At 36.7% G+C, this 27472-nt stretch overlaps 2 protein-coding genes across 2 annotated transcripts; both read left to right on the plus strand.

Annotated features, from left to right (window-relative positions):
* The first annotated feature begins 181 nt into the window (after window positions 1–181).
* cratb (carnitine O-acetyltransferase b) lies at window positions 182–14986 on the plus strand. Its single transcript, XM_015004193.2, has 15 exons — window positions 182–588; window positions 851–1075; window positions 2280–2398; window positions 3863–3916; window positions 5887–6052; window positions 8022–8196; window positions 9055–9145; window positions 9390–9477; window positions 9549–9649; window positions 10337–10456; window positions 11420–11542; window positions 12081–12216; window positions 12291–12353; window positions 12440–12577; window positions 13743–14986. The coding sequence occupies exons 1-15, from the start codon at window positions 538–540 to the stop codon at window positions 13944–13946; spliced, it is 1854 nt and encodes a 617-aa protein (XP_014859679.1). The 5' UTR covers window positions 182–537; the 3' UTR covers window positions 13947–14986.
* A 942-nt stretch (window positions 14987–15928) lies between these two features.
* ppt2b (palmitoyl-protein thioesterase 2b) lies at window positions 15929–27014 on the plus strand. The gene is made up of 8 exons (XM_015004198.2): window positions 15929–16560; window positions 17494–17647; window positions 18212–18307; window positions 19424–19531; window positions 20104–20187; window positions 20927–21011; window positions 21274–21328; window positions 22528–27014. Exons 1-8 carry the CDS (start codon window positions 16381–16383, stop codon window positions 22669–22671), a joined length of 906 nt encoding a protein of 301 aa, XP_014859684.1. The 5' UTR covers window positions 15929–16380; the 3' UTR covers window positions 22672–27014.
* Window positions 27015–27472: the final 458 nt, after the last annotated feature.

Below are 27472 nucleotides of genomic sequence, written 5' to 3' on the forward strand. Positions count from 1 at the left end.
GTAAGTGTAATTGAGTAAATGTAGATAGTTACCTCTGTAGTGTTTTTACAACGTCTCTGTTTAGGGTTCACCACTTGTTTACCAGAGTTGAGGGCGCAACAGCGGCACCCTTTGCCCAGGCACGGTACTGCACCCTGCTTTCGCGGGTCGGTCACGTAGCTGTTTACGGAAACGTCTTTACGTCAGCACGTGTACAGCAGCCGCGGCGGCGGCAGGCAGTAGTCATCTCCTAGCTTCTGTCCACTACGTGAGGCTCTGCATGCTCGCTGCCAGAGGGAACAACCACCGGAGAGAAGAGGCGGAGGGGGGACCGCGTTGTTTTCCGCCCTGAAAAATCAACTTTTCTCAGAAAGTTGTGCGTCGAGCGATGAGGGCTGCCGTGTGTCTCCATGGCGGAGAAGTAGGAGGCGGTCAGGGCTTCATTTTGGGGATCTGACGCTGCGCGGTCTGAGCTATATACGTCTGTGGACGTAAAGGAGAAGGTGCCTTTTTGTGGCCACACATGCTCCACAGAGTGGGGAGCTGATCCCAAGAAATATGATTTTCAAAAATATTCACCCCAGAACTTGCAGAGCATGGCTGTCTTTGGTGAGTCTTTTGTTTTTGTCGAGTTGTTTTCATGCTGTTTCTGTTGACCTTCTCGTCTCGTAGAGTGACAAAAAGGGCCACAAAGTGAGTATTTCTATCAACAACACTGCTGGTAATTAAATAACGAGTAGCGGATGTAGATTCCACTATCATATCTTCTGCATTTCCTGCAGTGACGCGATTGGCTCTGGTCAAACTCCAGTGGAAGACAAACCAGGCGTTCAGTAAACAGAAAAACACGCGTCCCTCTTCTTTTGTGCAGGTTTCCCCGAGGCAGGAACCGTGTTTCTACTCCACGGTGCCCCCGCAGCCGGTGCCCCCGCTGACCCAGACCCTGCAGGGGTATCTGAGGGCCCTGGAGCCCCTTCTGCCCCCGGAGGAGATCAACCACACCCGCAGGATGGTGCAGGAGTTCGGGAGGCCCGGGGGCCTGGGACAGCAGCTGCAGGAGGGGCTGGAGAGGAGAGCCAGGCTCACCAAGAACTGGGTGTGTGTGAAGCAGACACATGTTCAAGCTGGAAATGGGCGGAAGCATAATTGCTATTGCTTAAAAGCAAAAAAGACACAGTCCAAAATGCACTACACCAGGAACATCTTTGAATATATTTAAACGAGTTAAAGACACAGAAATAAACTAAATTACCAAAGTAATAACCATGAAATGCTCACAAAAACAAAAGTCATCTGGTGAAAGTTAGAGAGCAACATACAGTGTCATTCTGTAAATATTTTTGCTAAATTTTCTAGAATCTGTAATCATAATGATGTCATTTTCACAACAGTGAATTAAGGACTTCTTAGGTAGAAAAAAAGGAGTAAAGTTACACCAAAATAATCCAAAACTTTTGAGATTAATCACAGAAATTTTCTAGAACCAACATGGAAATTTCTGAATGTGAAAAATCAATAATTTGCTGGATGAACATTTTTGACTTTTGAAGCTCAGAAATTTCCTTATTTTTTTCTAGAAATTTTCTCTTATTAATCTAAAAATATTTGAGTTTTTTCCTAGCAAATTTTAGACACTTCAAACTAATAAATTTCCTTGGTTTTTTTTCTAGAAAATTTGAGGTTAATTTAAAAATGTTAGAATTTTTTCTAGCAAATTCAGAAATGTCCATGTTTTTCTAGAAGATTTCTAAGATTAATACAAAAATATTAGATCTTTTTAGCACATTTTCAACATTTTAAACTCATAAATTTTGCAAAAAATATATCTCAAATGAGTTTTACTTTGACATGCTAGTTAGCGTTGTAGCAGTCATTTTGTAGGAATGTTTTAGTACCAAAGCTCTCGGCATGTTTTTTAAATTTTATTTTATGTGCCTGAGTTTATTACTTTTTTTTAAAGTATAAATATCTACTCATATTATACATATTTAATACATCCAACTAAATAAGTTGAATATCTCGTAAAGTATATAAATATTGCATTAGTATTTAAATATTCATACAATGCTACTTAAACAAAATTGTGAAGTGAAATATTAATGTTTATTTAATTTTTGATGTAGAATGAAAGAGAAAACAATAAAATATAGTAGATAGTTGCATAAAAATAGATAATGTATTCATGCTTTGAGTGGAATAATTTTTGTTTAAAATTAATTGTACTTCAGTTATTTTTACTGAAATTAATAAAAAATGTATAGAAAACGATAAACAGTTTGAATTTTCTTTGGTCCTTCCAGGTGTCAGACCTGTGGGTCCAGTGGGCGTACCTGGAGAGCAGGCAGCCCCTGGCGGTCCACTCCAACCCGGCCATCTCTCTGCCCCGCAGGGACTACAACGACTGGAGGAGCCAGCTGCTGTGAGTTCAGAAAACTACATGGTTTGACCCACAATGAGCAGTTAGAAGCGTGTCTGAAGGAGATGCTTACTCTGGCATTCAGACGTCCTTATCTGTGTTTGGTGGTCGAGTCGTTTGCTTTGTTTTCTGCTGGAGAAACGTCCGATAGTGGAGGCTTCACTTATCGGGAGAGGATGCGTTCTGACTGATAAAATTCAAACAGAAGAAGAACCAAAAAACGCTTTTCCTAAACTATTTATTTTATCTCATAGATTGCAATGTTTTTATATGTTATGGTTAAACCAGAGATGTCCAAAGTGTGACCTGGGGGCCATTTGTTGCCCTCTGGATGGAACTAAATGCGATTAAATTGAGATTTTTACAGACAAATAAAATGTTCTTATGTTTATTTGTTTAGGTGCAAGACAATAATATTTATTTTATTAATATTTCTGTTGTTTTTTTATGACACTTTGCTGAAACCAGCAAGACAATGCTGCCCAACCTTTGTTTCCAAAAAAATAAAAATACATAAAAATAAGGCTAATAAACCCCTAAAAAGTTTTGGAAAATATTTAATACATCAGCTGTGAAAGGCTCTGATTGTATTTTGGATCAACAATGATTTACAGATTACTTTTTTACAAAAATTAGACTACTGTGCTTAAATAGTAAATTTTAGTTGTAATGCTTTTTATGGTTTTATTAAAATAGTTTATCATAACATTGAAGAGATAAAAACAACATCTTCAGAAATAAAACTTTTCATTTTTAGTAATAAAAAAAATTTAGTCCTCAGGTTTTCTCAACTTAACAGTTTTGGCACTAATGGAAAAAAGTTTGGACCCACTGGGTTAAACTCCATAAATCATGTGTCAAACTCAAGGTCCAGGGGCCAAATCTGGCCCGCTGTAGCTAATTATGTGGCCCTCCAGACCTCAAATTACGTCAACAAGTCCCTTCAGTTCCTCACAAATCCGTAAAATTCACACAAAATCAACACATCAACACAGTTTTTCTGATTTTTACTGCAAATTTTTTCTCAAAATTGGCAAAAACTTTGAGTTGAAGTAACTGCTGCCTCAACCTTCCTGGATGTCAAGTTATAGTCTGTTAGCGATGCAGCGATTAATAAAAAGTCACATTTAACATCACATATTGTAAAAATTCCTTACAGATATTTCTAAATTTGCACCACAAACTGTGTTTTTGATTGCAGAAAAACACAAAAACGATCAGAAAATCATGGATGAACTGATCAGTGAGAAAACTTGTTCAATATTATTTAATCTTAGGAAACATTTACTGAATGCTAAAACAGCTATTTATTGATAATTTAACAGTTTTATGGGTTTTATCAACACATTCTGGCACAACTGGCCCTTTAAGGACGTTCAGATTGTTGATTTGGCCCAAAATGAAAAGCAGTTTTCAGCCCAGCTTTAAATCTATAATGATGGTAATGTTATGTTCCTTTCTTCACAGGTTTGCATCTAAATTGATAGCAGCTGTTTTGGACTTCAGAGCCAAAGTGAACAGGTGAGCTTTACCTTCTATAATAACTCAGTGAACACTCTGACTCTTTGGAGTGATTCCTCACTGGAGTGATTCCTCACTGGAGTGATTCCTCACTGGAGTGATTCCTCACTGGAGTGATTCCCCTTTGAAGTGATTCCTCACTGGAGTGATTCCCCTTTGAAGTGATTCCCCTTTGAAGTGATTCCTCACTGAAGTGATTCCTCACTGGAGTGATTCCTCACTGGAGTGATTCCTCACTGGAGTGATTCCTCACTGGAGTGATTCCTCACTGAAGTGATTCCCCTTTGAAGTGATTCCTCACTGAAGTGATTCCTCACTGAAGTGATTCCTCACTGAAGTGATTCCTCACTGGAGTGATTCCTCACTGGAGTGATTCCTCACTGGAGTGATTCCTCACTGAAGTGATTCCTCACTGAAGTGATTCCTCACTGAAGTGATTCCCCTTTGGAGCGATTCCTCTTTGAAGCGATTCCTCTTGGTCTGTTCACGTGCTGCAGGCGTCATTTCGTCCTCTTGTTGTTGCCCGTCTTGTGTTTCGCCCAGCTGGAGTTGCCGTGTGTTTGGCTGCCGTTTGATGATAATCTGTAGCTAAATTTACTTGGACTGTAAGAGTATCTGCAGCTGATCTCAACCCTCAGTGGATTACAGGAGCAGCCTGTTTACCTCCTCATATACCTTAGTTATAGTAAGGATTTATTAATAGAATATATTTTTATTGTAGTTTAATTAATTATATTGCCTTGCATATATTTGCATGGACTGGTGACAATACTTTAAATTCATCGTATCTTTTGTTATTTGCATAATTTCCATATAAGAAATTTGTTTCATCATTTTCAGGATAAATTTCAATTTCTGATGTTAAATTTAAGAAAAATATTGATATATTTGCTATTTTCTCCACTTTTTGACCCACAATAGCATCAATAATATCAGTAAAATTGAAAATATGAGTAAATCCAGTTACTGTGTGCAGTTTAGTTACATAAATCACTTTTTAAAAGTAATTTAAAGTTACTTAAACTTTTAAAGTTCTTAAAAAATGTAAAAGTTAGGCTCTGAAATAGGAGCCAATTTCAGATGAGAATGTTTTTCAAGAACAATATTTGTGTTTGTGGTGCCATAAATGCTGTTCCATGCAATCACACTTATACTGTTACCTAAAAATTGAGTAATAAATTGTTTTTTAAATAATAAACTTTATCATTGTAATAACAGTATCGCAAAATGTTGTGATAAAATTAAATGTCCTGCCCTACCTGGGTGACATCAGGATATATATCTTCTATAAGTCTGTCGTTGAGAGTTTCATCTTTTCTGCCATCATCAGAACCAGAGACTTAAAAACCTCAATGAGGTTTATCAGGTTCTGGTTCTGTTCTGGGACGGCTGAGGATCCTCTGGAGATGATGATGATGATGATGATGATGATGATGATGATGATGATGATGCAAAGAAGGATTTTACATAAAGTCAGAAAAATTATGGACAGTCCTCTTCATTAGACTGTATTCAGTCAGAGGCTTCTTCAGATTCCCTGTAATACAGACTGCTACAGGAGATCCACAGCCATCACCATCTACAAAAACTCTTTGAAGAATTTTGAACTAACATTTATTTTTGATTTTGAATAACTTTGTTGCATTTTTGTTACCTTAAGCCTTTGAGCCCAATACCTAAAAAATAAATTTTTCATCAATAGTAAGGAATTATTGACGTAAAACAAGCTCGTATTTCTAAGAAATAAGTTGACAAAGCCAACTTATTTCTTGTAAGTTACCTTTGTTTTATTACAAGTGTACTTTTCACTAGAAACTAGACCAATAGCCTCTATTTCCATCGTGATAAATGGAGGGTTCATGTCCGAATCAACGCAGTAGGTTCTTGTATCTCGTTCTTGAACCTGAGTGGTTTTCTGATGTGTTTTCTGAAGCGGTGGGAATCCTGACAGCTGCTTGTGTTTGTCTCAGTGGGCAGCTGCCAGTGGAGTACATGCGGGGGAAGCCTCTGTGCATGGAGCTGTACCCGCTCCTCTTCTCCTCCAGCAGGATTCCCGGACCCAAACACGACTACGTCGCTCACTACAGCAACTCCCGGCGCTCGCCGACGCACATCACTGTGGTCAGGAACTACCAGGTGGGCAGAGCTGGGGAGTAACTAGCATCACTTACTCAGTTACAGTTACTTGAGTAATTAAAAAAAAAAAAAAAAAAATATATATATATATATATATATATATATATATATATATATATATATATATATATATATATATACTTTTTAGGAGAGTTTTTGTTACTCTGTAATTTTTACTTGAGTAAAAGTATGTTGAAGTTGGGAGGCGTCTCTATTTATAACTCGGTATTGGTTTTCATCCACAGCACTGAGGTCATGTCCTGATTTTATTGCTACCTGCTTGGTTTCACTCCTGAAAAGGTAGATTTTGTGTTTTTAGCTCAGATGGATTAAAAATAACCGATGAGCCAGAGAGGAAGGAATGTGTTGCTTCCTGTCCAGGAGTTTAAAAGTCTTGATGACCTTTTGTGACAACAGAGATGCTAAACACAGTATGAGATTCTTCTGATGGTTAAAATAAGTCCAGACTGGGCCGGAGTTGAACGTTGAAATCCCAACATCTCATGTGAAATATTTTTATCCAGGAGGTGCAGGGCTTGGACCCGTCCAGAACATTTTATTATTCTGGCTGACCTTTACACAAACTGCTTCACTGTCCAATAACTCTTTGCCAATCTGGCTGTAGTTTAATGAACTCTGTGCCTCTGTCGACTGCAGAGAACCAAATTTATCACAGCTTTTTTTCTATGTTCATGGAGCAACAAAGGTCAACTTTCAAACCCACCACAAAGGTCAGAGTTGAAGGTGTCTTTCAGATTTGGCGTAGCTTCCTGTCTTTCTACTGATAATCAGCTGAACGTCTTATTAATGAAGTCTTGTTTGTTTTGAAACCATTGTAATGCTTCAATAGGCCTGTTAAGCTAACAAATTAAACTGGATGATAAATTGCTCTTGGCGTTATTGCTATAAAAGATAATATTATACTATTAACATATGATGGTAATGTTATCATAATGCAACCAACAATTATTCTGATGATTAACCGGATATAAAAATTGGCACACTGCAGACTTTTCTTGTAATCGCTCAAGTCTTTTTATACAATATTATAAATGTAGCAAAAGATACAATTAGACAAATAACTCAAATCTTTTTTTAAGTAAGAAAAGAAACATTTTGTTGTCTGAAATGAATTAACATGGCATTTGTACCAGGTGAAAATATAAAATAAAAAATGCCACTTGAGGAGTTTTTGGTAGAACATATTTTTCATTTTAAATTCAGAATGTATACATGTTTTGTACAGATTTAGCTTCATTACTGATATGAACATGTTGTTTTTTCAGCAAGTGACCGTTTTTGTGCTAATATTCTCCAGCTAACAATTAATTGATTACTAAAACAATTAATGTGATTAATCAGATTAATCTTTTCAGCCCTAAAAGCAAGTACGCCTTCTCAAAGATCAGTAAACTTTAATTTCTAACAAACATAAATGGAACTGGAACTCATTTTAAATATCCAAACTAAACAAACGGCAAATAAAATGGATACTGTACGTAAAATTTCTCTTTAAAACAGCCATTGAATGCTGCATATGGCGGTAAAACAAGCTGACCAAATGTCCCAGAGGTCAGTTGGGTTGCTAGGTAACGGGGCTGGGCCTGGCTCCAGTTGCTAGGAAACGGCCCAGTGCCCAGGAAAGTAACTTAACAGTTATAAACACCAAAAAACATGAACTTATTGCCTGAAACAGCTGGGTGTTTGTTTTGTTTGTTTTTGTTTTGTTTGTTTTTAGAAGCAGTTGAGACTCGTATGAAAGTCCAAAAATATGATAAGCGCCCTTTAATACAGCAAAATCCTTAATGAATTAAAAGGTTTTGAAAAGTTTTGTAATAATCTCAACAGTTCTTTATTGACGAGGAATGATTTAAATTAAAAAAAAATCCAATAGTTGCTGACTTAATCACTGAACATGGCGAGTCTCTGTCTCCTCTACGTGATTTAACCGTTCACTTCCTGGTTCTAGTTCTTCCAGCTGGAGGTCTACAACAGCGACGGCTCGCGGATGACCGAGAGTCAGATTCACAGTCAGCTGCACAGAATCAGGTCTCAGTCCTGGAAGACGGACAAGGAGCCCATGGGCATCCTGACCAGCGAGCACCGCCACACGTGGGGCGAGGCGTACAACCGCCTGCTGAAAGGTTCGACCGGACATCATCACACTTTCCCAAACAGCTCAGTGGTATTTACTGGTTTGTTGTTTATTATAACAATCAAGGCTTTGGTTTGAAGAAATGAATCAAAATGGACCAAAATGAAGAAATGTTTGAATTCTGTTAATGAATCTGGGGTTTTTTTTCCTCAAAAAGCCTAAACATAATAAAATACTTCATAATTCATTCAAATAGTTGTGTGTGTAGATGCTAAGGCTAACATTAGGATGCTAAAGCCAGTGCTAGCTGTTGCTGTAGTTCATAGGAGCTTCCTGTTCTGAATATCAAGAGTTCTTGTTTTTCTGCTGAACACAGACTTTCAAATTATGCAATCCTTAGACCTACTGCAACATGGCTTTTTTTTTTTTTTGGCTGCAGCTCTTAGTTGACAAGCTAGAACTGACAAATAACTACAGTAAAAAGTATTTTATATTCATATTTTTATTAATGTACTCCAGATTTTCGGAAAGAACAATTATTGATGAATGTATTATCTTATTGATAATTTTGTCTGAAACATTATTAATCTGCATGCAAAAACTGTTTCCATGTTGAGATTAATGTTCGCATGCTAATGTCAGCTTCACTGCTAATTATTGGGACTCTGCAGATGCAGTAGCTTGTTTCTTCTTCTAATGTAGAGATTTTATTTGCAGCTGGTCGGTTATTTTGCCTTATAGTTTTTGTTCATCTTCATCTCATTCTCATGTAGCCTGCGGCTGTTTAAAACTAGAAACCAATTTAATATTAATCCACATCTTGATGTCTTAGACATGCAGGTTGAATAAATGTAAAAGCTTTTTCTTGAATATTGAATATTTTCTGTTTCTTTCTTTTTTTTTTTAGACAAACTGAACCAGGAGTCGGTGCGGATGATTGAGACGGGCCTTTTCTCGCTGTGTTTGGATTCTCCTGTCATGAGGATATCAGATGAGAAGTATGTGCTCACGCTCACATTCTCGGGCGTTTCTGTGTTTGCTGAACTTGTTGCGTAATCGCCTCTGCAGATATGATTGTGTCGTGTGTTGACGCTTGTTGCAGAGAGCAATCGTCTTTTCCTGTATTTGAACTGAAACTACAGATTGTGAAACGCTGCTTTGCATCAGAGATCCTTAAAAATATATATATATATATATATTTTTTTTTTTTTGAGTCTCATGCTTTTGGTTTTTATCCTGCAGGTATGCCAGCCGTAAGGCGGCTCAGATTCTACACGGAGGCGGGACGTACTCCAACAGCGGCAACCGTTGGTTTGACAAAACGCTGCAGGTGGGTCCGATCACCAATGATGGAGCCACTTTGGAGAAGCTGATTGTATTTGACTGTATTTGTTTAAACAGTTTGTGGTGGGCGAGGACGGATCATGGGGCCTCCTGTACGAACAGGCCACAGCCGAGGGCCCGCCCATAGCCAACCTGCTGCACCATATTCTGGAGTACTGGTGAGATAAAATACTCCCACTACGACAAATACTACTGTGCTGGATGAGCACCAGTTGCTGGGATTGTTGGACAAGCTGGTACACGAACAAAACGGCCTCAATATCAATGATCTGGTCTAAACGAGGTTTGAAAATGATTAAATCTTACTTTTAAACGGGTGATTGAAATCCTTGAATTCATATGACGTGTTTTCAAAGTCTGTAAACTGCACAGCTTTGTAATAAAATACAATCTAGCATTTGATTAAAACCAAAATATGGAAAGAAATCCTTTGTGATTTCTTTCCATATTTAACTGGAAAAAGTTTCTGTTATAAAATTTGGGCTTTTTTTAAAGTGTTTTGTTGTCAGACTAGTCTGAGGAAATGAGACATTTCAAAACATAAATTTTAGTATATTTAATCCACTTGGTCCCAGCTATGTGGAATTATTACAATAACAGTAATAAGTTAATATAATAGTGGAATAAAACCATTGTTTTAGTTCATTCATGTTTTATCTCCTAAGTGTTGTGCTGTTTGAAAACTGACTTTATTTAATTTTCCTTTGGGATCAATAAAATATTTTTGAGTTTGAATTTAATTAAAAACATTTGAAAAATGTCCATGACAGATTTTATGCCACATCCCTTCAGTTGAAGTGAGAGGAATATTTTCTGCTCATGAATATTTTTCTGTTTGTTCGCAGTGAGACGCCCGACCCAAAGAGGGCGCCGCTGGTTCCTCTGCCGATGCCCAAGAAGCTCTACTTCCACATTGACCGGGACATCAAGAGGGACATCGAGCAGGCCAAGCAGAACCTGGACATGTGAGCCTGTTTTTTTGACCCGACCGGGTCCAACTCCCTCCTGCTGGATTCAGCAAATCTGGAGAGTAAAACGAAATGACGTTTTCAGGACCGTCACGTTGAGCTGCTTATTTTCAGAACCATCGTAAATCATCCGTCTGCTCGCTGCAGTGATGAAAGAACAGATATTTCCTCTGTTTGCTTCATTCGAGCTTTAAATCAGAACATTAACACTACGGAGAACTTTGTAGCACATTTGAAGTTCATTTTTTTAGCTCTAAACTGACAGATCAGTTCTGATGGAGTATTTTTTTTATTCTTGGTTTTCACAGATAAAGGAAAAAATATGTTGATTCTTTTAGCAGCTGAGGCCAAAGTCTTGTTTTTTAGCATCAAAATTAAACATTAACAGGTAGAAAAATGGCAAATATGACTAAAAAATAAACACAAGAAGTTCAACTTTAAATGTAGAAATTATAAAATGCTATAATAAAACCAAAACATGAATTTTGACAGCAGGGATTATAAAACATGGATTAAAACTTAATGAAAGGCAAATCAAATCTGATCAATGCAAACATGTTTATCTGTTAAATAATAATTTGGTTTTATTTCTTGAAGCTTTTGGATTGCAATTTACATCTTATATTTAGTAATTCTATTTTTTTTATTATATATTGTATAATTATTTTATTAAATACAATTAATATAATGTACTGATAATTTAATTTCATATAATTTAATATTTAAATATTATACTATAATATTATATAAAATTATATATATATATATATATATATATAAATGCAAGTTAATTTATATAAATTAAATATTTATATAAAATAATAATAAATTAAGAAAATGTGATTATTCGTAAACCTGGAAATTGTGTTTTCTGCTCCTTTTATAACCAGATAAGATGATCAGATCCTACAAAGGATTCCTGTAGAAGTTGTGGTTAAATTATCATTTATATTCTTTCAGTCTGATCAACGACCTCGACGTTCACGTCTTCAACTTCAAAAGGTTCGGCAAAGAGCTTCCCAAGAAGCACAGCTTGAGTCCAAACTCCTTCATCCAGGTGGCTCTGCAGCTGTCCTACTACAGGTCGGTACCACGACAAAAATACGACCACATTTATTTAAAAAAGCTTCTGATTTAAAACAAGATTCTTATGAGCAGCTGTTTGAGGCTTTCAGCAGCAGGTATTACCTAACCAGAACCTGCTGCATAACCACTAGAGGGCGCTCTGCTGGGATATTTACACTGGACACTAAATACACATCAAATCAGATAATAAATAAAATGTACTGATAATTTAATTTCATATAATTTAATATTTAAATGTTATACTATAATATTATATGAAATTATTGTATATATATAAATTATTATAATCTTATTATTATTATAATCTTGCACTTGGCAAGATTTTGTGCTTTTGGCAGTTTATGTAGGATACTAACACTAATCGATGATTCATATAATGGTGAATTAAAACTGTCTTTTTTTAGTTCATTTGCATTGTGTTTATCTCCAAGGTTTGGTGCTGGAAAAGTTTGAAAACGTACCTTGAAAATGCTTGAAAAGCTCTTGAATTTCTCCGTGCGTTTGCTGCGGTGCGATCACCGTCATTTTCCTGCAGAGTTCACAGCGAGGTTTGTCCTGCCTGCGACATCGCCTCACAGAGGATGTTCAGAGGAGGACGGACCGAGTACATCCGCTCGCCCACAAACCAGGCGCTCAAGTTCATCCTGGCCTTCGACGATCGCACCGTGTCGGTGAGGAACGGTTCGCTGTAACTCCTCAGCGTCTTTCTGATTCTGTAGCTTTGACCCTTTGTGTTTCTCTGCAGAGAGAAGCGAAGCTGGAGCTGCTCAGAGAAGCAGTGGATGCGTACTCAGAGCTGACCGCGCAGGTAAATGCCTCCAGAAGCTGCTTTCCTCAGCTCGTTATGTGACCTGGAGGCTCAGTTGGTGATATTTCCCTCCTGGTGCTGCTCAGGCTCTGAGAGGACACGGCATCGACCGCCACCTGCTGGGGCTCAAGCTGCAGGCCATCGAGGAAGGACTCAGCATTCCCAAAATCTTCATGGACACGGCTTACGGGCTGGCCACGCACTGGAAGCTGCGGACAGGGCAGGTCTGTTCTCACACAGCTGGACGACGTTTGCAGATTTAAATGTTTTCATTTTATTCAGCATGTGTGTGTGTGGTACTTTTATTTCTTACTTGTTTTGGAAAAATTCAACGTCAAGGTTGCTTTGTTAACTTACCTCCAGAGTGTGATATTTTTCCTGGAAAATTCATACAGCCTGTGACTTCCTGTTTATTTCTTTAATATTTATTACGACAGCATATGAGGGATACTGTTGATATATATATATAAAAAGAAGTAAATTTTCACCAAAAAATCTGAAATGTTTTGATTAATCTCAGAAATTTTCAAAAAAACAAAACAAACAAGAAAAGCAAAAAATTTAAGAGTAAAAACTAACATTTTCATATTAATCTCATAAATAAGTTTCCTAGAAAAAAATGGAAATTTCTGAGCTTGAAAAGTTAAACATCTGCTACAAAAAAAGACATTTTCTAAAAAAAAAAAACAAACAAGGAATTTTAGTTTTAAAGGCAGAAAATTTGTGAGAAAAAAACTTATATTTAGATATTAACCTCAGAAATAAATTTTCTAGAAAAAAACATAGAAACTCCTGAGTTTAAAACGCTGGAAATTTACTACAAAAAAAAACTCAGAAATTTTCAAAGTTATTACTAGAAAATTGCTAAGATAAAAAAAATTTTTTTCCTGGCAATTTTTTTTTTTTTACTTTTATGAAAAAAAAATTTTCTAGAAATTTATTTCTGAGATTAATATCAAATTTTCTTGTTTCTAGAAAATTTCTGACATTTTTTGGTGAACTTGTACTTGTTTTTTTTTTTCTAATACCTACAATGGCTCCTCCAATTCGCCGTGTTGCATTCTTTTCTCAGAACATTTTCAATGTTATTAAATTCTCCTGTTTTCCATCTCTGTCTGATGAGTTACTCTATTATCTTTATCTTTAATCAGCTAAATAACTGCAATCGGTGCAGCCCTAGAAATTACTGCTTTAAACATCTCAGCCTTTGAGAAATAAATCTATGTACTATGAGTTATGCCGGTATTGAGCAGGACTAGATAAATGTGGTTGATTTAGTTTAATATGCTCACTTTTAAAGTTAATATTTGACAACAAATGCAGATTTTGACGTAATGGAAGATGTTTTAAATTTGTTTTGAGAATTCATGTTTTGTTTTGCGTCTGCAGGTTCCCACCAACACCGACAGCGTGATGTGTTTCGGGCCGCTCGTTCCCGACGGTTACGCCGTGTGCTACAACCCGCAGGCGGACCACGTCCACTTCGCCGTCACCGCCTTCAACTGCTGCGAGGAGACCAACGCAGAGACAATGGCTCGCACTCTGAAGGAAACGCTGTGCGACCTGCAGGAGCTGCTGCAGCCTACCGTGTAGAGCTGCTGCAGCAACAAACTCGATGAACCCTCCTTCCAATAAGGGAAAAGAAGCTTTCTAAATGTTTTCTACGAGGCTTGCATCTCACTTATGCTAATTGTTACTCTTCCATCGGAGCCTGAAGGCTGAACTCTGCAGCTCTGCTGTGCTTTTGTACATTTTTTACTGCTGATCTTTCTCTCTTTCAGCACGAAACTCTGATTAAACGCTGGCTTCAAATGTGAAAGCGAAAACAAGCTACCTGACACTCCAGCATTAACCAAAGCATCAAATCACTGCACTCCTCTTTTTACGAGTCGGGAGACGACCAGCGGCCTTCCTTTCCACCATAAAACCACCGTTTGCTCCGTCAGCACAGTTAATTGGATAATTTGATTTTTGTAGGTTTAGGAGCCTTTAAAATGGACCAAAGGAGGTTATTATAAATGCAATGAAGGTTTCTTTTGCATCTGAGGTAAAAATGAAAAATACACAGAACCTGTAACAGGAAGCAGGATGTGCATCTTATTGTGGGAAACTTGATGGTAAAACATTTACAAATGTGAAAGCTCTGACTTTGCATTTGTGTCTTCATCCATTTCTGTTGTAGACTTTGTAATTATGGCTCTGACTGTAGGTGTGGGCAAGTTAAGGCGAGCAGCTATTTTCTTACCGCCATTTTCTGCCTTGCTTGGAATTACATGTTCTCATGTCTCCTAATTTGAAGAGTAAGTAATAGATGGGCTTCTGTACCCAAGTCCTGGATTAAAGGCTCCTAGGAGTTGTGATCAGCTAAAGAAGTAAACGAGTAGATCCAGAAATGCTTTTTTTTATAGGAATTGTTCCATTTTAAAACCTGGATTGATTCTCTGATGTGACAACTAGCATAACAATGGCATTAAAAGTGATTACCATTGTTGGGATTAATTAACTTCACCCTGGGAATGTCCCTGATCTTGTGGCTGTACTTTACATGTCGAGGTTTTCCCACTCGGATGGCTCTGCAGGCATTTGTTTAAACCTGCAGGACTCCTTAGTAAATAAAGAGTGTGATCACTTGACCTCAGTTTCTTTGTTTTGAGACAAAAAAAATAGAACCAGCTACAGCAGCTTGTATTTTTGAACATATGGACATTTAGGATGGTGAAAAATTCAAGTAAGGTAAATTAATAGTGGAATGTTTGCGACCCTTTGACCCACAATTCAGAACTGAAGCAAGTTTACGATTAATTTGATATTTTTATTAACAATGTTCCTGTTTTCAATGATTACACTTTGCTAAAATTATCAAATATTGCCCAACCTATGCTGCCAAATGTTAAAAAAAAAGAAAAAAGAGCAATAAACCCAAAAGAACAGCTTAAGAAAATATATAATACAGAAACTGTTCAACACCTTGTTTATATTTTTGGATCAACAATGATTTACAGATTACTTTTCTACAAAAATTAAACTTTATTAAAATAAAATCTGTTTAGTGTACTATTACTTTTTGTCAAATATCATCAGAATCATATATAATATGCTGATCAATGTTCCTCTTACATCATTGGAAACTTTAGCCTTGATTTAAATGAACTCAGTGTTTCAGCTATCCTCTGTAAGTTTGTTTAAGATTTGTGGTAGAGGTGAAAGAAGGCTGACTTTGTAACAGTCTTTATGTGGCTCTGCAGGTTCAGGTCTGAGTCAATCACCACACCCACATTTCTCGCCTCATTACCAGTTTCTAGCTCTAATAATCCAAAGATTATAACTTCTGTTTGCTTCTGTTCAGCTGGAACATGTTATGGCTCATCCAGGATTTGATTTGTACATCAAATCACCTGTTCAGTGATGTTCAGCATCAGCATTCAAACGAATTTGAAGATACTTGGAGGATTTGAGTTACAGAATTTGATTAGACCTAATAGTAAATTATTTCCTGTAGGGAAACAGTTTTTACCTGAATCGTGTTAGTGATACCTGTTATTGGCCCTAAGACTATTAAAAAAGATTTTAAAACTCCGATTTAAATGTGAATGCGGACAGAAACGTGTTAAATTGGTCAGCATAAAGTGCTTTGTTTACATCGAAACTCCACCTGATGCAGCAAAATGGGGGAGGAGTCGCTTCGCTTCGCGCTGATTGGACGAGTCGAAGCCGGAAGTGACGTTCGCAGCGGCCGTTTCACCTTTAATTTAAAACCGGAACAAACAGATGAGGAAAGTCGATCGGCCGCTGAATGTTTCATCAGCTGTTATTTATGTGAATGTGAGGACAGACTGCGTGTTAAATGAGATACATAAAGGGAAACTAACTGTGTGTTTATCTGGACCGCAGCTGGACACGAAACGAACTTCAAGATGAGACCTCAACATTAGCTAAACATCAATATTTTTTATTTTGCTTTTACCCAACGCGTCCTTATTTATGCATAGTTAATTATTTTAGGGGGTTTTAATAGGTCTAAGTTTCAATGGCGGGGCCATCATTTGCTAGAAGCAGGAGGAGAGTCAGCGGGGCGGCCGGGCTGATGTGGCCGCTGCTCGGTGCGTGTCTCTGGGCTGCGGTGGTCGGATACAAGCCGGTGATCATCGTCCACGGATTGTTCGACAGTTCAGACGATTTTAAGAACTTACAGCGGTTCATTAATGAGGTGAGTGGCTAAAAATGACGACAAAATAAGTTATCCTCTTTACATTCTGCATGCCTGGAAGATTAAATTTACCATATGTGACAATATATATAGCATGTATTGTTTAAATTATTACTTTATAAATACAAGTGGTAATTTGTAGCTTTTAAAAGTGTAATAATTGTTTAAAATGTTGCTATTTATTCAGTATCAGAGCATCAATACTGCATTTAAAAACAGATTATTCTGGCTGGTATAAAGTGGCCCAAAAAGTTATACAAAGAGATCCGATAAATGCTGCACACCTATCATTGTTTTATTTGGACTTTTTTTGTTTTAATTTTTCTTTTTCCTTCTAAGTTCTCTTGCATGTGTTATTGATGTCCTTTTTTCTTTATTTGATCTCTTATTATTTCATTTGTTTTCTTTAAAAGTTATTTTTGACCTAATTGCCTAAAGACAGGGAAATTAATATTACAGTAGCATAAAAAAACACAAAACGCAAAGTGTAAAACAGTAATTTGAAATACTAGTGTATAAAAGTTTAATTAAAAGAAGAATGTAGATATACCTAAGTCAGTAATTGAAGAAATAAACTAGTTGGAACAGTTTGTGTGTTTAGGTAAATGAACTTAAATGTAGATTGTTGTAAAGGCAATGAAATGTGCTCTGTCCTGTGTGTTTTCATAAGTTTATATTACATCATTGCAGACATTTATAAACTCTCAACCTGGAAATGTGGAAATGGTTAAAAAAAGGAAATTTTGTGGGCATTTTATGAAACCAAAAAGGTTTCAGCCTGTACTTCCTCTTTTTTTCCTACTCTGTAGCTGCAAACTGAAACCAGAAAACCAACTAAATATAACCTTTTTTCTGCTTCACTTCGCCTTTACTTCCACAACATTTCCTCAAGTGTCTTCCAACCCAAAACGAAGCTTTGTTTCTGTCCTGCAGTCTCATCCCGGGACCAATGTGACGGTCATCGACCTTTTTGACAGAGGTGCCAGCCTGGAGTCCATGTGGAAGCAGGTGGAGGGATTCAAGGCAGCCATTTACCCAATAATGCAAAACGCTGCAGATGGAGTTCATTTCATCTGCTACTCTCAAGGTGAGTGCATTCCTGAACTGCAGATGATAAAGTGCTGGTATGCGACCTGGGCAGCAGAATTGATCTTGCATAAACAGTTGACTGTAATCTGTGGGAGTCTCTGTCAGTGCTTATTGCTGGATGCATTTTTTATGACGTTTGGGATTTCTGATGGAAACTCCCAACGATCAGCAGCGATCACAGACATGGAGGAGCAGATTAGACCTTTAGACTTTTTGCAAATTTTCCTATCAGGTGTTTTTCTCAGAAATGCATTTTTAGAAACAAGCATGCAGGAATTGGAATTTGATTTCTTTTACTAAAAGTGTTTGTCCAAGTTTTGACTCTTAAATGTCATTTTTTCTGTTTATATTTTAAGTTTCTCTAATTTATTTTGGTGTTTTTTAATTACATTAGAATTTCATCTGTAGTTTCTAAATTTATGTAGTTCAATTTCACGAAGGGAAGCTTGTAAATTACAGACTCCTTACAGAAAGACTGATGTTTTTCCTGTTAATTTGCTGATTGTGAATTATATCTAATGAATAAATTAGGTAAATGTTTTTCCTTTTCTTGTTACTTTAGGTGGACTTGTTTGCAGAGGGATCCTTTCCATTCTGCCCGACCACAACGTTCACTCGTTCATTTCTCTGTCTGCGCCTCAGGCTGGGCAATATGGAGGTGTGTGCGACGTTAATATAAAAGTGATAACTACAAATGTCACAGGTGTCATGGAAGAAGTTACTTTAACAAGAGTCTGGATGAGAAGAAATAAGAAATGTATTAAAATCTTGCAAGGTGAGACCAGAAATACAGAGTCAAAGGAGTCTGTCAGTCTGCCCTGAGCAATAGTGGATCTGGTTTCCTTCTATAGGTTCTGGTCAGAGAAGAGAGACTTGATTAGACAATAGGTGTGAATCCCTGATCGTTATGCACCAGGGATTCTATGGAGCCCAACACAGATGGTCTGTTCCTTTGTCTATTGTTAAGGAAAGGAGGTTGTTCTTTCATGATAAAGGGGCCAGATAAGTCCTGGGTTGGGGGAGAAACACTTAGCTGGTCTTCAGGATCAATGAGGCCCCCTGCAGTCATGTGGTTCTGTAGAAATCTATAGGAGAGCAGCCTGACCTCATGATAAGATCACGCAGTCACATGATCTCATCAGACACTATCTAAAGGGTGAGGAGCACATTGTAACATTTTCCATTTCACAGGTTTGTGAGTTTATTAAATCCAGAGTTGGTTAGTATCTAGTTACATTTGCTTAAGCAGCTTTTCTGGAAAAATAAAGTTATTTTAAGAGTATTTTAACTACGCTGTCATTGCTACTTTTATCTGCATAAGCATATGATGAATTATTTGGGTAAAGTTCCTACAATCTGTAACTTCACTGAATGGAGAACAAACATGTTTTAAAGAAAAAACAGACACACAGCTGTAGTTTTTGTTAAAGTTTCATAAGGTTTATATTGAAAGAAACTGATTTGGAAAAATCTTTCTTTTGGCCGATTTCGTTATTTCGTTCCTTAAAATACCAAAATGTCCACTTATCTTTATATTTTGATTCATTAGAATGTAATTTTTAAATATTAAATGATTGATGTTTTGATCAGTTACCCTTTTTTACCAAATACTTTTTCACTCTTACTGGAGTAATTACTTGGACAGCCACGTTTTACTTTTACTGGAGTGAAAGCATTTTTTGAAGTAGTGCTGCTTCGACACTGAGTATAATCTCTGGGTTTTCTGCCTTCCTCTGATTAAACCCTGGACCTTCTGCTCCTCGTTTCCTCTCAGATACAGACTACCTCAAGTATCTCTTCCCCCAGTTTGTGAAGTCAAACCTGTACCACCTCTGTTACACAGCGTTCGGCCAGAGGGTTTCCATCTGCAACTACTGGAACGGTGCGTAGTAACTAGTTACTTTTACTCAGTTACAGTTACTTGAGTAACTTTTTTGAAGAAAACAAATGCTGTACGTCTTACTTTTACTTGAGTCATTTTGTTGAATAAAATCTCTGGATTTTCTTCGCACTGAACGAAAAACTAACATGTTTTAACCAAAGATTTACCAGACACAGACCTGCAGTTTTTATTAAGGTTTCATTAGTTTTTTATTGAAAGAAACTGATTTGGACAAAAAATTATTTCCTGTTTTTTTTTTTTTTCTTACTTATATGAATTATTTTAATTTTCGTCCTTTTAAAACACCACAATTTTCACTTAACTTTATATTTTGGTCCGTCTGATGATGAAATTTTTAAATATTAACCGATTGATCATTTGATCAGTTACTCAGTACTTTTTTCTTACTCTTGAGTAATTTCTTGGATGGATACTTTTTACTTTAGTAAAGATTTGTTGAAGTAGTGCTGCTCTCAGGGCATTTTGTGACATTCTCATCCCTCCTAAACTTTTTAGACTTTAAAGTTATAAAATCTCGTGGATGTAACTTGTTTCTGTCTTTCTGTCTCCAGACCCCCACCACAGAGACCTGTATGTGAACACCAGCGACTACCTGGCTTTGATTAACAGCGAGAGACCAAACCCAAATTCAACAGGTTAGAGACGGGTTTATTTATGTAAAAATGAGTTGAAGTAGTGCCACTCTTACATAACAAATTTTGCTGGACGATAAATTGTCCCAGAAGTTATTGTGATAAACACCAATAATAACAATAATAATAACAATAATAATAACAATAATGGTGCAGTATTTTCCGGATTATAAAGCCCACTTAAAAGCCTTTAACTATATGAAAAAGCGACGTAATCCGGAGCGCCTTAAATATGGTTCTGGAGTAAAACAGCGCCCTCTAGTGAATTAATATGAATTAATTCTGGTTGTGCTGACTGACCTCAAAGCGCTCACTATGCTTTGTCAAAATGTTTTAGTTACATTACAGTTACTGTAGTCAGTGATACTTATTGTGCTTTGACTTTGCTTTGCTTAATGCACCTTATAGTCCAGTTTGCTTTATGAAAAAAGCTCAAAAATAGACCATTAATAATCCAGTGCGCCCATAGTAGGGAAATTACGGTAACGGCATAATAAAGCAAGAAAACAATCTCAAAGATCAATAAACTTTAAATTCTGATGGAAATATAACACTGGAACTGGGATACATTTTAAATATCCAAAATAAATAAACAAAACAACAGAAACTAGTTGAGACTTTTTGGACTTTTATCGTCCAGTTTTTGGTAGAAAAAAAAAGAGAAATCATGCAAATGGAAATTCATGAACCTGGGGCCTCGTCACATGTTTCTTTGTTTAATGAGTCAAACTTCCTCCTTCAGAATGGAAAGAGAACTTCCTGAAGATCCAGAAGCTGGTTCTGATTGGAGGCCCGGACGACGGCGTCATCACCCCTTGGCAGTCCAGGTGAGTTCACAGCTCAGCTGGTTCGAGAAACAACACAGAGATCATTTCTAGTGGAAGGTTAGAAAAAGCAGAACCTGGTGCTTCTTCTCTCCTCATGTTTTCCAAGCAAATACATCAAATCTCTGAAGGTTTTATATTTTCCCAGGGTCATAACAATGGTCTGCGCTCAGTTCACACAGTGTTTCTTTCTTATGACGGGGTTTTCCTGAGATCTGCTGATTCTCATGTGATGCTCACGCTCTCCGTCTCTCATGTTTTACAGTCAGTTTGGATTTTATGACGACAACGAGACGGTCATCGAGATCCAGCACCAGGATGTGAGTAGAAATCGGATGCAAAATTAATTTGTCAAGTAAAATGCAAAATTCATTTGTGTGCATTGTTTATCAAAATAAAGTACAAAGAAAATATTCTAATTATGTGGAACTTCCTGGAGGGACTGAGCTTGTTTGGGAGGAATAAAAAGGTTTGCAGAGGTGCATGTTTTCTTTTTGTCATATTTCGCCATTTAACACTAGACTGCATTTGGAGGAAACAAATACAGAAGCTGTGGAGCATGGTGGAGGAGGAGTGATGATCTGGGACTGTTTTGAACCCTAGAAGCTAATAAGTCAAGGATTTATTTGCTGTATACCAAGTGTTGCAGAATGGTTTGTCCAAATAACAAAGGGATCTCCTAAAGCAGAGCTGAAAACTCAGTTTAATTTTGGTTCACATCAAAAATCTGAATGTTCTTAAAGGGCCGGTTGTGCCAGAATGTATTGATAAAACCAATTAAACTGTTAAAATATAAATAAGTAGCTGTTCCTCCAGGACTTTTGATGGTTTTAGTGTTTGTTTGCAATCACATTTACAGATTTTGTGGTGCCAATTTAGAAAGGAAGTTTTATGACATTTGTGCTAATGTATGACGTTAAATATGATGTATTATTATTCACCGTATCAATTACGGACTATAACTTGACATCCAGTAAGGCTGAATGTTTTTGACAAATTTTCTGAAAATCTGCAGTAAAATCAGAATAAATGTGAAGATTTTTTTATTTTCTGTGAATTTTGTAGATTTGTGAAAAACTGGAGTCCGGAGGGCCACATAAAAAGCTGCGGCGGGCCAGATTTGGCCCCGGGGCCTCAAGTTTGACACGTGTTGTAAAGGAACCTGATGAACAAGTTATTGCTGCTTGATGTGGTTCTAAAGGCTGCTAGATTGAGGAGTTTTCTTAAATTTTTCGTACATCGTTCCTATTTTTCCTCTGTTTTAATAAGTAATGACATGATTTACATATTTTCTTTAGCTTTAACTGTCAAATTATTTTTATAATGTTAAAATGAGAGAGTGCACTTTCTTACTATCTTGACTTTAAATGCAGATTGTGCATAGAAGTCTTTTTAAAGAGACCTAAACCAAGTTGTAGAGCGGAGCGGTTTCTTCTATCCTGCAGTCAAAAACGTCTGGAGGTTTGTGAAGTTTCTGACTGTGAAGACGTGCAGTAAAACCTCCGTTTTCCTCCTGCAGCTGTATCTGAGAGACGTTTTTGGCCTGAAGACGCTGGCGGCCCGCGGCGACCTGTTCTTCTGCACCGTTCCAGGTGTCAAGCACGTCTGGTGGCATTCGAATGAGACAGTGTTCCACACGTGCATCGAGAAGTGGCTGGTGTAGCCACACACACACACACCCACGCACACACACACACACATATCCTGCTGTTTATTAAGCTCATATCATCTTAAAATCCAGGAATCTCTGATAACTGACCGTTTTGAATCAGGTATCAAACAGCGGTTGCAGGACTCATCTCTTCTTTCTCCATAGGTGTTTGCTTTTGCAAATGAGAAATCTTTATTTATCATCATATTTAAAGAAGTTGTAAATGTATTTGTTTGCTCTCCTGGTAAGGCTCCAGTGATAAGAAGAGAACTTTCTTTTCAAGATACTGCAGGCAACTTTTTACTTCCCTTTAAAACAAAGTGCAAAAAAGAAAACACCCAAATTTCTAATTTTACATGTAATTTGATTTTTTTAATTTTTTTCTGTTGAGTTCAAAAAGTTGTAAACCCACAGAAAGTGGGTCTAAATTAATGGTCAGAGCAGGGATGAGCTGAAAGATGATCCATAATCAAAAGAGTTCATCACTCTTCGGAGTAAACGCTGTTACCGAGTTAAGAAAACCCAAAATTCACCTCTTTTGTTAAACCTGAAGGCATTTTAAATGTAACCATTTTCTAAACGCTGTCAAGGCGTTTCTTCAGTTCTTTCAGACTGGAAAAGAGAGCGAGGTTTTCAGCAGGTAACAGGAAGGCTGAATTCAGTTCAGGAAAGTTGTTTTGTTTTATTATTTAAAGGTTTTGCCATAAAAAAAATGCTCGATTTGCGAAACATTTTGATTTTGTTCTACTTTCCTGCATTGGAATCAGGTTTTATTGGCAGTTTAAAAATGTATAGACCAGTCACAATTTTGTAGCTAATTACCATTTTCTTAAGGTTTTTATTGACTTCCTTCAGACTTCACATTACTAAAATGACTCATTTTCATTTTCACACCTCCAGTGGCTTTGCAAGAGAGGATGCTTATAACAGTAGCTCCATAATATTAAACTTTTAAGTGCTAACTTTCAAATGTGTTGTCACAGATGAACAAAACCCATAACTTTATGTGCTAAATTAGTTTCTTTTTTTAGTTAAATCATTTAAAGGGATCTCATGTCTCAGAAAAATAGCAAGATTGAGATTTGTGAAAAAAGTAAACTATGAAGTTTAAGTTCATGCATGGTTTTGATGTGCATTATGAAATTATTGTTGTTTTGTCATGAAATGGGTCTCCCCTTGTAAATCTATAAGATTTTTCCTAAAATTCAAAACAACGTTGGAAATTTAAGGGATTAAATGAAACTAAATTGGACTATAAAGGACTATCCCAGCTACGTATCTGGTCATTTCTACAAATTAAACTCTGAAATGACCATTTTAGTTCAGATATTGTTAAAAAATATCAAATATAATACGACAGTGGAGGTGTTTTTCAACCTGCACAAACAGTTGCTGTAAAGAACAAAAAGCTCCATTCCCTGCCTCCTGTTAAGTCTAATTTATGGAGTTACAGATAAAACCACTCAGCAGATTCTGACTGAACTGTGGGAGGAGGTGACAAATTCCCACCACAAGTTATAAATTTGTATTTATACATCCTGTGCAGCCTGCCTTTAAAAGATTAAGAGCTTTTATGACCCTTCCAGCTGATGTTTGCACCTTTTTAGTAAGTGTTGACCCTTTTCTACTACGTCACTAAATCATTCAAGGCGCCATGACGGACGTCGGAAGTGACGGACAGGAGTATTGAACGGAGCGACTGAAGTTGTTTTCCAAAGATGTTTTTGTCAGTTTATTCATGGTTTCTAATTGTTCGGGTCAATTTGTCTGTGAACAACTCACCTGGTTGGGGCTCATGGACGACGATGTTTACAAAAGTTTGAAGCAGCTAGCTTAGAAACCGACTCACGCCTCCTTCCTCCTGTGGTGTTGATCTAATTACCGACTTTGCCTGAATTCACACCCCATGATTTTTGTCGCTGTGTCGTAAAATGCGGTTCCCCTTTAACCGGAGCAACATCAAAAACGTACAAAAGACGAGATGCTAACAAGTTTTTTCCCGTACATGCTAGGCTACATGACGGTGCGGCATTGTCTCCATGGTTACCAACTGTTAGACGCGTAACTTATCCATAATGCGATATTTGATGTGTGTAATCATACTTACTTATAAAGTAAATGAGCGTTAATCTTCTTACCTTGTAAAAAAAAAAAGTGTTCGCTGCAAATCCGCGATCACGCCGAGAGCGGTCAGTCATCATTAACAGCTGCTAGTCGTTATGATTGACGGCTGCGATCTATCGCCGCCATCTTTCCTCATTAAACGTTACGACAAGTTTGGTGCAGCGCCCTGTGACCATTTTAAAATGAAATCAACTAAACAGACGTAATATTAGGCTACAGATGTCTGTTTTTAGACTAGCTTTACAGGAGCGCGTTGGTTGTTTTGACGTCCGTCATGGCGGAGTGAGCGGAGTTCTGGAGAGCGTGACGTCACGTGTAAAGGGTCAACAGCCATTTTGTTGTTGTGGACAGTAATGTGCTATATTAGCTTATCTCAACGACACCATGCAAACCCGACCGTGCCTGAGCGACCTGCTGTCGTCCTGTACAGATGATTACTGCCCTGATCATCTAGTGCAGACATTTATATCATGTTTAACCAGATTCAGACATTTATTAACCTTTTATTATCAGAGTGCATGAAAGATCTGATCACCAGTATCAGTTTTTCCTCAGATTCATGCAGTACTCTAGACATGTTCTCCTCCCGCTTTAGTGGATTAAGCCTTAAATGTTTTGTTTTGTTTTTTCCCTACATGCCTCAGTGTTTCATGTCCAAAGTGCTTTGACACACTGCCTCCAGTGACGGTGCTAAAATATATATATATATATATATATATATATTAAAAAACCATACTACATTATATAGGTAAAGTAGTGCAAAGTGGCCAGTCAGGTAGTGATGAGTTACTGATCCACCAAAAGCTTACAGTTCTGGTCAGACATCTACAATCTTCTCTTGGGAATCCAAGGGTCGTTTATCTGAATAAGATGCAATGGAAACAACACATAAAAAACCAAAACAAATGGATGCACAAGTTTAGGCAAGTTAGAGATGAACTGACTTCGAGAAGCTTCTAAAATAACTTCCTGTTGGGTATTTGTCTGTTCTCTTTGGCAGAATTGGTAGAATCAATTTAGACTGGTTTATTTCCAGTAGGACTGGGCGATAAATTGATTTTATTGATCTAATTTTGTTCACTGTGCACTTCTTCAGAGTGATGTCAGTGCGCCCAAGGCGGCCATCTTGTTTGGCAAGCAAGTTTTCCAGCTTCTGTTTATTTCTATTTTGAATTCAGATCAACTCTACGACAAAAGGTTAGGCTCCAGCTAAGAATTTATATTTTTAATTACAAGAATAAAGTCATGTTGTTAAAAGAATAAGTTATATGACAATAAAGTTGAAATAATTGGAGAATAAAGTCTTAATAATACCAGAATAAAGCCACAATATTAAGAGAATAAAATGGTAATATTATGAAAACTCTGACATGAAAAATAAAAGTCAGACTTTTAAATTGTGTATGTAAGGCCTCATCAAATCAACAAATTTAAATGAACTCTGTGAAAAGAGTTAAAAAATGGATGTTCATCTTGCCAAAGGACATTTATTAATCCAATTTCTGGAGGTATATGTATATATTTGACCCTTTATAACTTTGATCCTGTGTAAATTGCAGAAAATTCACAATAAATCCAATCTTGTGCATCTTTTTGTAACAAACACTGAAGCTTTAACACCAATCCACTGAGACAAAGTGGTTCAAGTAAACCATTAGACCCTAAACTGATGCATTAATGTCCATGAAGAGTGATTAGTGCATAAATGTCTGATCACAACTGTATATGTGGTATTTGTTACCCTCCATCACATTTAGATGGCTCAGGCTTTTCACTGGTTTTCATATTTAGTAGAAAAGGGATTCATTTGTTTTTCCAAAACTGGTTACATTTATATGTTTGCTGATTCTGCAACATGTTTTATTCATGTATATTTATCAGAAGAAGGGAAACGGAAATGTGTTTGTTAATGTGTGGAGACAGGAAGTGAATTATCGAAACATGGAGCGAGAAGGGAACTCGTAAACAAGGGTTGCTTTTAAATGTTTTCAAGCTGCTTAAATGTTTAGTTATTTTTTGTGTTTTGTCATTTATTACAAGAAACCCATAACAAATGTGTATGAAGGGACGCCCTCTGTGTTCAGTTGTTCTGCTTTTACAACCAGTTACTGTAAATAAGGAACCTTTTTAAAACTAGAATGACTATTTTGGAAGTTTCTACAGTGTTTGTCCTGCAAATAAAAATAAACTAAAAGCTGACATTTTCTCAATAAATTTGTTTGAACATACAAGTTGGTTTGTTTTGTCTTTGTCCATTTATCTTCTGAATCTCTAAGCAAAAGAAAATTGATGGATAAACCGGAAGAATGATCATTCACATGTAATATTATTTAAAAAATTTTAATTTTGTGATTTAATGGAAAATCATATATTGCATGAAGCCATCTCCTATAAAAAGGGGAAATATTAAAAACTTATTAAAATAAGTCTTACCTGTTAAAATTAGGTTCCATGTTATTTTATTAAGCAAAATTAATTGGTGTTTATATTTTCCATATGAAATAAAATTTAATATATTCCAAAAGTGCATTTCTCAATATTTATTAAAATATGTGAAAAAAATTTATTTAAGTAAAAATGTATTTATTTCTGTAAAACACTAACAATTTATTTTAAAAAATATGTATTGATTAAATTCATAAATATACATCGCTGTATTTAAATCCCTGTGACTGATGGCAAATAGTTT

Source organism: Poecilia mexicana, unplaced genomic scaffold (genome assembly GCF_051168715.1).
Source record: "Poecilia mexicana isolate PSO_F unplaced genomic scaffold, ASM5116871v1 scaffold_11, whole genome shotgun sequence".
NCBI classification, from domain to species: Eukaryota; Metazoa; Chordata; class Actinopteri; order Cyprinodontiformes; family Poeciliidae; genus Poecilia; species Poecilia mexicana.